The sequence below is a fragment of the Tupaia chinensis genome, unplaced genomic scaffold (genome assembly GCF_000334495.1).
Source record: "Tupaia chinensis unplaced genomic scaffold, TupChi_1.0 Scaffold000096_1, whole genome shotgun sequence".
Taxonomy (NCBI): domain Eukaryota; kingdom Metazoa; phylum Chordata; class Mammalia; order Scandentia; family Tupaiidae; genus Tupaia; species Tupaia belangeri.
In genome coordinates this window covers 6108640-6120729 of record NW_006159558.1, presented here as the reverse complement: position 1 = coordinate 6120729, position 12090 = coordinate 6108640, and the positions used below count along the sequence as shown (strand labels likewise).

At 50.2% G+C, this 12090-nt stretch overlaps 1 protein-coding gene across 1 annotated transcript in view; it reads right to left on the bottom strand.

Moving 5' to 3' along the window:
* Positions 1 to 7233: 7233 nt before the first annotated feature.
* NSUN2 (NOP2/Sun RNA methyltransferase 2) overlaps positions 7234 to 12090 on the bottom strand; it is a gene marked incomplete at its 5' end in the record, with an annotated part of 31653 nt that continues 26796 nt past the window's right edge. The window contains 2 exon segments of the mRNA XM_027769893.1: positions 7234 to 8266; positions 11175 to 11214. Coding sequence (XP_027625694.1) covers positions 7918 to 8266; positions 11175 to 11214 — 389 coding nt within the window.

Genomic DNA, 12090 nt, shown 5'->3' with positions numbered 1-12090 from the left:
CGGGGATACGGTAAGGGTTTGGGAGTGAAATGTAACTTATTGTTCCCCTTTCTAAGGTGGGGAGGAACAACTAAAAAGCCACCTCTGCTTCTTCACTGCAGGTGTCCACTGTACCTGGGACACCTAACACTTGGAAATTCTCAGGACTGGAGGGAACTCAAAAGGGCCACGTTCTTATGAAATGCAAGGTCAAACAGAATGCTAGGTGCTGGGGCCAGCAGGTGGCATAGTGGTTAAGGTGCTGGGCTTAACCAGTTGGTGCTAGTCAACTGTGGTTCAAGTCCCAGACCCAGCAGCTTGAAACTCATGCTGCAGGTGTGTGTATACATGCCCCAAGTCCTAGGAGAATGAAGGTACTACAACACGGCCATCCCCAGGGGACTGATTTCACACTATCCCTGTCTCTCTGGTGAGCACGGGCATCCTATTGCAAAAATCTCTCTTCAAATAAATAAATAAATTTAAAAATAAGCTCAGTTTTCCTAATTAATCAAAAAGCCCACTTAGGGAACCAGCAGTTAGCGTAATGGCTATGTCGCTGGACTCCCACGTAGTCGACCACGGTTCGTGTCCCGGACCCGGTGGCTTAAAACTCACGCCGGGCGCGTGTGCGTGTGTGCCCAAGATCCCGAGAGGAGAATGGAGGAGAAGGGATTGCGGCGTGACCATCCCCCCTGGGGGGTGATTTCTCGCTTTCTGTCTCTATGTCTCTCTCTGTCTGTCTGGCGAGCGCACGCGCCCTACAGTGAAAATCTCTCCAAAAAAAAAAAAAAAAAAAAAAAAAGCCCACTTAACACAAACATCAGAACACACAAATCTTTTATGTAAGCCATTTACCAAAATGTAAGGAAACACTTTTCTGTAGTATTACTGTGGTTTTTCTTTTTTTTGTCTTTTTGTTTTTTTACTAAGAATAGATCAATATTTTAAGAAATATTTTTATTTAGGAGGAAAATAATTTTTGCTCTCTTAGCCAACTTATCTTATATAAAATTCCTTTCACACAATTACCTTCAAAACTCTTTGCAACTGCCCATCAGCCTCTGAGTAAGTCAGCACTCCTGGAAGTGCTCCACACTCCCCACATCTGCCTCTTCGTCCCTTTCTTCCACCCTGAAATAGTCTAGCCATTTTACTTTAGCACAAAAATCTCTACCCTACAGAAATGTCCTCTTTCCTTCTTTTCCTTTGGGGAGGAGGGAATTTTGCTATGGAGCACGTGTACCCACCAGAGAGACAGAGAGGGAAATCACCCCCGAGGGGGATGGCCACACCACAGTCCCTTCCCCCGCTCCTCTCGGGGGTCTGGGTGAATGCACGCGCGCGCACATACACACACACACACGCCTGGCGTGAATTTTAAGCTGCTGGTCCAGGACTCTAACCACGGTCGACTACATGAGAGTGTAGCGACGTAACCATTATACAATCTGCTGGTCCCCCTCTTTCCTTATTAACCTTTCTTCTCACAAATACTCCATCATACCTGCAACATTCTATCCACACCTCTTTCTTGCCCACTGTTTTCTGTTTTACTTTTATAAACTAATGGACACAACCTTAAATCACCTAATTTAAACATATTTTATCTCAATAAAATACATTTTAATGCCTTGCTTATACATTTCTTATCAAAAACACACCTTTGTTTTCTTTGTATGTAGAAACACATATAACTAAAACTTTTAGCTCTTAGTAACCTTACCACTCAGGAAGCAAGTTATTATTTTAAGAGGTTTTTGCCTTAGGATATAAGCGCTCATCAAAGATTTAGAGACAGTGAGAAGGGAAAGTGAGAAATGATCCCCCAGAGGGGATAGCCACACCACAATCCCTTCTCCTCCATTCTCCTTCTGGGATCTTTGGCACACACACACCAGGCATTATTTTCAAGCCACTGCGTCTGGGATTTGAACTGCAGTTGGCTATGTGGGAGTCCAGTGATGTAACTGCTATACCATCCACTGGCCCCATATAGGAACTTTGTTTTGCTTTGCTTTTGAGATTTTCCTATAGGGCATGTGTGCCCACTGGAGAGACAGACGGAGAGACAAAATGAGCAATCGCCCTCCAGGGGGGATGGCCACACTACAATCCCTTCTCCTCCATTCTCTCAGGGTTTTGGCATGCTCACACAGGCACCCAGCATGTTTCAAGCCCCCAGATCCAGGACTTGAACCGCAGTTGACCTCATGGGAGTCCAGCACCTTTAATTACTACAGCACCTGCTGGTCCCAGAAACAAGCGATTTTAAATCGTCATATACCAACAGTTTGTGGATATGCATCTTATGTTTAAAAACATGTGCTTTGGGGGGTCAGAAGATACAGTTGTTTTTATTAAACCAATATAAAGCAACTATGATGTTGTCTGATCAGTTCAATTCAGGCTGATCATGTTGAAAATATCTTCATTTTTATTTTACCTACACATTCAAAGCTAGCTTGTTTATCAAAGATTTACTTACGTGAACTTGAGAAGTGTCTGGAATGTGTACGAGTGCTCGCACTTACCTCTAAACCAAGCTGAACTCCTGAAGGGCTGTACAGGGGACGCATCACACACATACACACACACACACACACACACACACACACACACACGCACAGACCTGTGAGGGGTCTTCAAATTATTCATCAAAAATATGCATTATGGGAAAATCTGTGCATGTACTTTGAATTTTTTGCAGAAAAATAAATTCACATTTAAATTTCATGTTCCAGTAACCTTTCAAAGCTTTTTTGTATATACATGTACAAACAAAAGATCTTACAGGTTTTTTCTTTTTGTTAAGGTTCTTGTCATAGGGTGTGTGCGCTCGCTGGAGAGAGACAGAGAGGTACCCCACAGAGGGGATAACCATGCCGCAATCCCTCCTGCTCTGCTCCTGGGCATCTGGGTGGGCACTCATGTGGCCTGGTAAGTTTTCAAGCAGCAGGGTCTAGGGCTTGAACCACCAGTGGGCTATGTGGGATCCAGCTCCATTAACCACCACACCTCCTGGCTGGCTCCTATAAGTCTAGCTTTTACTCTGTACTTTTTCTTCATTTTTTTTTCCCCTTCAGTTTCAAGTAACGTAAGAGTTAACTGAGATGTTTACAAGTTAGTCAAAACTGGCTGAATCTGATAAAGAAAAATAGTTTGCAAGCAGCCTCGAATCTCATTTTATCTTAAAACAACGAGTGAGTGGGGAAGAAAAACATCTAGATTCAATTGTGGGGAACCAGCAGTTAGCGTAATGGCTATGTCGCTGGACTCCCACGTAGTCGACCGCGGTTCACGTCCCGGACCCGGTGGCTTAAAACTCACGCCGGGCGCGTGTGCGTGCGTGCCCAAGATCCCGAGAGGAGAATGGAGGAGAAGGGATTGCGGCGTGACCATCCCCCCTGGGGGGTGATTTCTCGCTTTCTGTCTCTATGTCTCTCTCTGTCTGTCTGGCGAGCGCACGCGCCCTACAGTGAAAATCTCTCCAAAAAAAAAAGATTCAATCGTGGAGGAGAAAAGAAAACAAGAGAGATTCACAGAGAACTGAGTTTTTAACTTACCAGAAAACACATGTCTATGGACACAGGATCACAACTGCAACTTAAATTGACCAATCTGCCAATATTATCCCAAAATCTGCAGTGATAAGAAAAGGTTCCCTCATCACACACACGTGGACAAATGAGAGACAAGCAAAGCTTCTCCAGATTAAGCCTCCCACATGGGAGAGGCAAGTATGGAGTCGACAGGTCATTCCCCTCACCACTATTACCGCAGAAGTGACTCACAAGATTCCAGATGGCTTTTTAAAAGCCCAGAGTGGAGACCAGCAGTTAGCACAATGGCTGTCTCTGGACTCCCATGTAGTCAGTCGTGGTTCGAGTCCCGGACTCAGTGGCTTAAACTCATGCCAGGTGCATGTGTGTGCCCAAGATCTTGAGAGGAGAATGGAGGAGAAGCGATTGCGGTGTGGCCATCTCCCCAGGGGGTGATTTCTTGCTTTCTCTCTCTCTGTCTTTCTGGTGAGCACGTGCCCCTATAGCAAAAAAAAAAAAAAAAAAAAAAAAAGCACAGAGTGGGCTGGTCCCATGACCTGTGGATAAGGGAGCAGACCCTACTTGGCCAACTACATGGTTCGAAATCTGACCCCAGGAGCTTGAAACACAGACACTTATGCATATATGCCTAAAACCTCAACAAGATGGGCAACTGGAGACTGAGGCAAGACCTTGCTCCACTGGGAGGACCTTGTCCCTCTCCCTTTGTCTCTGGCAAGCTCATGTGGCCTCTGGCAATTAAAAGAAAAAAAAAAAGCCCAGAGTGGTCCTAGAAGGTACACATGGCTTAAAAGAACTAGAAACAGGGGTCCGAACTGCACTGTCAGAGCCCTACCTGGCTCGGCACTGGGCTGAACCTGTGCTCTTCTGTTACAGACTTGGTGAGCCAGCCAGCAGTCCTGTTGGGTCAAGACTGTCAGCTTGTTCCAGGTGCTCATTCCTTCCCATCATTCTCAAAAGTGAAAGAAGCCTGGGCAGGCAGAGGAGGAAATAAAATGTAGTGTTGGCAGCTGCCTGGAACTCTGCCTAAAAACCACTGCTCTGGGGCCAACTCACCACGCACAGCAGACGCCTCCAAACGATCACAGTCCAGGGCTTAGCAACAGAGACCCAAGAATCTACCCCTGGCTGGCTCGCCAAATCTATAACCAGATCAGCAACAGGCCCAGCCGGATGAGCAAACCAAAGTTCAGCTACCCATCCCTCAAAAGCCAGCACTCCAGACAATGTTGGCAGAAAGGAACTTACAAGGAAACTGGTGACCTGGGAAGATGGGGAGCTCATGCTCAAAGGCTGTCTCCAAACCACAGGCACGAGTAGGGAGTTTTAAAGAGAAAAGACAAAGAGGGAAGTGGGGCACTACCACTGTGTTCTGCACAGCCACACGGAGACTTGCTGGCACCAGAGCTGCTGTGCACAGGGTCACTTTGCCCTTAAGGCCAGCATCTTTCCTTTCTGCGTCCTTAGACACATCAGATCTCTTGGTGGTTTCAAGGCCCAGTTCTGAGAGAACTACAGCAAAGCTATAGTTTACTTTTAGCTACAAATTAAACAAGGTGAGTTAACGAAGAGGACTAAACCATCTTGAAGGGTCAGGCTGTAATGTCACACTTTGCAGTGTTACTTCGGTTCCTTCTTGTCGCTCACACAGAAAATGACAAGGGCATGGAGGACACTGCACCCTACCAGAATCGGCTGCTGCTGGCCAATTCCGAGCCACCTTGAGCACCAAAGTAGTGACACTAAGAGGTGAGGACTGGACTAAACAACTCCGAGGGCCAGCCAGTGGCGCGGTAGGTAAGGTGCTGGATCTCACATGGCCGGCTCCACAGGTCAAGTCCCAGAGCTGACTGGAAAAACACGATAGGTATGTGTGTGTGGATGCCCAAAATTCCAGTAGGAGAGGGAATGGAGAAAGGACTGTGACATGAGCATTCCCCGTGGCAGGGAGGGGGTGCTCTGTCTGTATGAGCAAATGTTTCCTCTGGCAGAAAAATAAATAAATAAACCCACACTGACATAAATGAACAGGATAGAGAGAAGTGCTCTAAATATGCAGAGTTCAGACTAATCACACAGGATGATAAAAGTAAAAAATCATATGTATCTGGTGTTATAAAAGATCCTCCTGCAAAATGCTGATGTTTCTATGGAGAAGCATGACAGGTAGACTGTTTTACCAAGTAAAACGTCCCCTCCCTGGGAGGGAAGCCCAGTGGTGAAGCTCCCGATGCACGGCAGTGCACGCGGCACCGCCCCTGGGAGGGAAGCCCAGTGGTGAAGCTCCTGATACACGGCAGTGCACGCGGCACCGCCCCTGCAGTGCTCGTCAGCAATGCATCGCAGAGGGCATCGGTCAGGCCCAAACTGAAGACCGCCCCGCAAAGCGTCGCACCTGTAATTCCCACAGTGGTTTCGGTCACAGAAAAACTGGGAACTGCTCGGGCCTGGAATGAATTCAACAGACAAGACAGCCAAAGGTCACTGTGTCGCTGACTGCAGAGGAGGGACATTCCTGAGTGACTGGCCCAATGGGTGAACTTGCTGTCCAGGGGTGACCGTTTATCCGTGTTCCTGTAGACACTGCGGTCAGTCAGACGGCCTTTGTTTTAGGAAGACAATCAGGTATCGCGAGATAATGGAACATGACTGCAGCTTACTCTCACGTGTTCAGGAGAAAACACAGACATGCAGAGAAACCAAATGCTAGCGGATGGGTGGTGGGGCCGTGGTAACACAACTGGACTCACACACTGATAGGTCCTGGGTTCACGTCTCAGGGCTTCTCTCAGAATGCCACTATGCCCATGATGACCTGGCTGGGCCGGGGGTGGATCTTGGCATGGCAAGACCCTGGGGAGGGTACCTCTTTCTTCCAAAAATAAAAACCCACTTTATTTAAAAAATAATTACTTACTTAATTTTATTTATTGTTATTTTCAATTTGACTAGAGAGAGACAGGGAGAGAGAGAGAGAGAGTGAAAGTGGGAAAGCAGCCTGCCAGGTCTGGGACTCAAACTGTGGTCAGCCACGTGGGAGTCCAGCACCTTAACCACCACACCATCTGCCAACCCCAAAACAACCTACTTTAAAAGGAAAAATTCTACTGCCTATGAAATAGGATTAACCTGAGAATTCAATGAAAGACAGCTCTTTATATTGTTGGATTTGAAAGTATTTTAAACAAAGACTCAGGGAAAAAAGCCAACCACATGCAACGTGTGTGTGTCTACAGACTAATTTTAAAACTATGAGATAAACAGGTCAACATACGCACTAAGTTACTTAGTATAAGAGAATGCTCATGGCTCTGGTATGCAGGTGCTGAAGATGGTTCTGGAAAAAGAAAATGGCTTCCTATCACTGGACAGCCCAGTGATGACTCGGTACGATGTCTGGGATTCACTTCGATCAACAGCACGGAGCTGAGTGGGGGCTGGGGCAGCGGTAAGCGCAGGTCGTGACAACAACCACTGATGTGAGGCAGCAGGCACCGAGCTCACAGCGGTGCTCCACCTCTGCGTCCTGGGACAGGATCTCTGGACAGCTGACGACGTACACCCAACAGCAATCTTCGTGTTGGGATTACTCTCACTCAGTGAGCACTGTAAGGAATCTGTAATCCTAACACTTCTATTTAGCCAAAGTAAGTTTTTGTCTCACAAGAGCAAACCCATCTGCACAAACGGATTATCATTAATAAGTCTTTATTTAAACATTCCAAGGATCCCAAACCCCATTTAAAAATAAAAATGGCAAAGCACTTAATTCAGTAAGATCACATAAAACCCCCTTACTAGTATCAAATCCATAACGCTGCCTTATTCTGAGAAAGTTTGTTTGACCTTTTATTACAAAGGCACAGAAGTCGTCTGAGGCCTCAGATCGTTAAATTAGTCCCACTGCATTTCTAGTGTCACACTGCTGATGTGCCACTCGGGGCAATTGTTAAAGCTCATAATACCGTCCCCCAAGAACTCCTAAGGAGGTAGACATCCCTTCAACACATACAGTTTTAAAAACGCAGGCCCTTAAGACCAATACAGGCATACCAAAGGGACCTGAAATTTCTGCAAGGGCAGTTGTGTTTGACAGAAGTATGACTTTAACGGTGAGTCTATTACCAGCAACAGACACACTAGACACAGCTTTGCCAGAGAAACAGTAAAATGAGCAGTAATTTCTAAGATGCTAAAAAAATATCTTTCTGTGAGCTCAATACGGAGGCAGTACTGACCACTGCTAGGCTCCTCCCGGCCTCCCATCAGCGTTCCGTATATAACATGTACTTGACAGGTTCCAAGTCCTAGATTTGGTGTGAGCCACCAAGGACCAAGGCCGAGGCCAGCTCACATGTGCCACATGCCGGCCGCCTTACCGGGGCGGGTCGGCCCCAGCAGAATCACAGCACGTCGTCCCGTCCAGGCCGTCGGCCTCTCCTGTTCTCTGCTCCCCACTCAGCTCCACCTCCTCTGGTCTCTGCTCCTCAGTCAGCTCGGCCTCTTCCGGTCTCTGCTCCTCAGTCAGCTCATTCTCTGGCTGCTCGGAGCTGGCCGCATTGGCATTTGTTAGAATAACCCCTTCTTTCTTCTTTTCTCCCAACACCTCTAGCCCCATCATCCTGAGATAATGAAGCCGTTCATTCTTGGGCACAAAAGTTCGAATTGAGGCCTTTCCCCGCCATCCACATAACACAATGGGACATTGCAGAGCATCTGGGTTCCTGCCAATAAAAAACGGCGTCATGTAAATATAAAACAGTTTCATCATTGCTATCAAATACTACGCAACCTCTTGAAAAGGGAAAGACAAACCCAACAAATTAACACAAAAACTCCAAAACAACAGGAAGGACGTTTCTTTCCGTCTGTGACCCTATGATGGACTCTCAAAGGAAGGCTGGCTTTCTTCACTCTGAGTACGACCACTTCCTCTGCCTAGCCAGTTTATTCCTCTGAAGGCTCCCAATGGAATAACCCCAACCCTGTACTTCCATGCTAAGATTTCCAGGAGCTTCCTTCTCAGACGTGAAGTCGCGTCTGTGCCACCCTGGCCTACTGAACGAGGCGGGGTTCTTCACATGCTCATCAGAGCTCACATCTTCAGATGAACAAACTGACGCTCCTCACAGAGTGGGTGACTCTGCCCCAAAAACGCCAACCAGTGGATGGCAGAGCCACGTCTGAGACCCCACGGTCTACTTTTTCCACACTCAAGGCCTCACCTGGAGTGGTTTCCAGAGGCCCTGCCTCACACTCCTCACCCCACTGCGTGTGCTGTGCTCATGCAGAGCCACGTCTGAGACCCCACGGTCTACTTTTTCCACACTCAAGGCCTCACCTGGAGTGGTTTCCAGAAGCCCTCCTCACACTCCTCACCCCACTGTGTGTGCCGTGCTCATGAGCTTCCAGCATGGTCATCGGTGTGCAGAACACTCGTACCTCAGGGAACCTGCTCGACCCCACTTCACTGTCCCCACGTAAGGTATCTGCCCAACTGTTCGTCCGGGTGGCGCAGCTCCCTTCCTCAGCTGGAACGGTGCTGCTGCTGAGTTCCACGCTGCCCCTGCCAAGGAGGCGGCATAGCGGGGTAACGTCTCTCATGGGCGGCTAGATCTAGCTTTTAGGCTCCTGAAGGCCCCCGTAAAATGTGTCTATGTGCCAAAGCTACCTTCTGCTCAACATCAGTGACACAGGCTCAGGGAGGGACAGAGGACTTCAATATTTGTAGAAAAGAGAAAAAGGAAAGGGTCTGCTCCAAGATGAGAAATACAACTACTAAGAAGTGGGACCCCCAACTCTGCTCCTCAGCTGTTTTCACCCACGTACTTCAGTTCCTAGAAACCGGTGTTTACATGTGGGACCGTGAGCCACCTCTGAAGACGACCGCTTGTCATCCAAGCTGTCCTGTAACCACCCTCGCAGCGCGGGCAGCCCTTGCTGTCTCGGCCTCCATGCCCAGGCACCGGCCCCATCCGTCCTCTCCCTGCCCAACTGCCCTCCCACTACGAGGCACCTCGGCCGTGGGAACACCGCAGCCATCCACGGCGGCCCTCTACTGCCGCAGCCCGTAGCACACAGCCGGCCTTCCATCGCCCACTCGTCCCAGCTGCCCTGCCCGGCATGCCCGCTCCTCCTCCCGTCCTAGCACGCGTGTCCAGCTCCGAGACGCCCACTCTAGGCCTGCTCCCGCCTCCCTGACTGCTCCACCTGCTGCCTTTCCCTCCTCAAAGGCTGCCCTACCCTGGGGCGGGAGCCCACATTTCCTCTTCATCCACTGTCTTTTATCTCGGCACACCCCACGGCTCTCTGGGATCTACACGCTGTGGACCCCAAATGTTTAGCATTGGGGCTTCCTCCTCCTGCACTCCCAGCCCTTCTGTCCAGCTGCCTTCCCCAAGGTCTCTTACTGCACAGCCATTTCCAACTCAGTAGTCACAGGTTGCTCACAAAAGGACACATCCTGACAAATGGGTCCCTCGGCAGAGCGGCCGTGTCATCACCAGCATCCCCTTACACATGCCTGGGCACACTTAGGCTGTGGCATTGCCCGCCATCACTGCTGTGTATGTGGCCTGCCACGGGCCTCGTGTCATGTTACTGTGGCTGGTGGCTGGTTCTTCCAATTCCCATCTTAGGAGATGATGTCTGCTCAACCCTGAAACCTGGGAACCTTCACTGTGTTCCCATCCCCGTGACCCGCACTCTGTGGTCTGAACCACATCCCATCAGACCCTGCACCGCCCCCTCCCGCCCCCCAGTCCCATCATCTGTACGCGCCTCCCAGCTGGTCTGCTGTCCCACTCGGCCTCGCACCCTCCCGGCCCTCATGTGTGCACACACTCGCTGCTACAGCCCTCTCTCCACACAGCAGTCGAGGAGCCGGCCGGAAACCTGAGGACCTGCAAGCACCAGCCAGGTAGGGGCTCGGGGCTGGCCTGGCAGCTCTCCTTCCCCCCAGGTGTGTCCGCCTGGAGGGCTGTCCTCTGCTGGTCCTTCTCCCTCGAGATCTCTGCTCCAGTGCTAACCCTAAGAACCCTGCACCACGGCGCCACCCAGCCCTGTGCCCCTTGCAGCCCTCCTCCTGGAAATGGTGCTCCACTTTACAGAGGGGGCTGCAAGGCAGGTGCCAATCCTGTTCTCAGGGCCAGCAGCGGGCCTAGTCCTGCTTGTTCCCACACTAGCGAGCACTGCCAGTACCACACCCACTTCTTCAAGCGCCCCTGCAGCGACTGCTAAGTGGGAGCTGTGATGGGCTAGGCACCCTGTTTTTGCTGGCCCCGGAGTACCTGATGCCTAACGGCAATCAAATTGCACCGGCTAGACCCATGGTGAAGAACTCACCAGACTTTGCTACCCAGCCTGTGCCTGTATGCTGTGTGAGGGTGTGCGTTTCACTTTCGGTAAATAAAGTTACATCTGGCCTGAGCTGGACATTCTATAAAAATACCTTCAGCATGATCTACAAGGATGTTTCGGTCCTGAAGTATTCTCGCTGTTAACAGGCAACATTCACGAAAGGCTCCCAAAGTCAGGAGGGGGTCACTCCCACATGACCCCTTCCTTACCAAAGGAGCACACTACACAGCTAACAGGGAGGGCACGTTGCACGACACAATGGGTGTGACTTACGCAGAATCCGGTTCATACTTCAGCACGACACTTCCCTTTGCTAGAAGAGAAACAGACACCGGTTTGCCATGCACCCGGGAGGACCCCCGTGAATGCATCCCCGTGCCCAGGAAGGACCCCTTGTCAGCACGTCCCTGCACCCAGGGAGGATCCACTGTGAACACGTCCCCGCGCCCAGGGAGGATCCACTGTGAACGTGTCCCCACACCCAGGGAGGATACACTGTGAACGCATCCCTGCACCCAGGGAGGATCCACTGTGAACGCGTCCCCGCACCCAGGGAAGATCGACTGTGAACACATCCCCTCACCCAGGGAGGATCCACTGTGAACACGTCCCTGCACCCAGGGAGGATCCACTGTGAATGCGTCCCTGCACCCAGGGAGGATCCACTGTGAACCCGTCCCTGTGCCCGGGGGGGGAGCCCCTGTGAGCATGGCCCCGTGCCTGAAGGATACCCCGTGAGCATGCTCCTGTGCCCAGAGTCATGATATGTGGCTCATCTACGTCTGTCCTCAACGACCCAGGTGGAGAAGAGGCCTGAACCCAGGGCTGACTTGCAGTGAGGCGAGAGGAACAGGACTACGGCGAGCCCACGGGGTCAAGGTGGAGCTGCCAGTCCCTCTCAGAAGCAAGCAGGCTGGGATCTACTAAAGGTTAATTCTCAAAATTTAAGATGAATAAATTATAACCCAACTCCCATCAACAGCATGAAGTAACACAAAGAAATCGTCAAACACAACCCCTCAGCCACTGAAATGTAGCATTCAAAGCAAAAAAGGAAACCAACAGTGCCCTATCCTTTAAAGGACTCTGCTTTAAACTGTGGTTGTGGCCTGGGAGGCAGCAGGAGGCGGCGGCCAGGCAGCATGTCCTGCGCCCTGTAGCCCTCAGTACGCAGCACAGCCGTGCCACT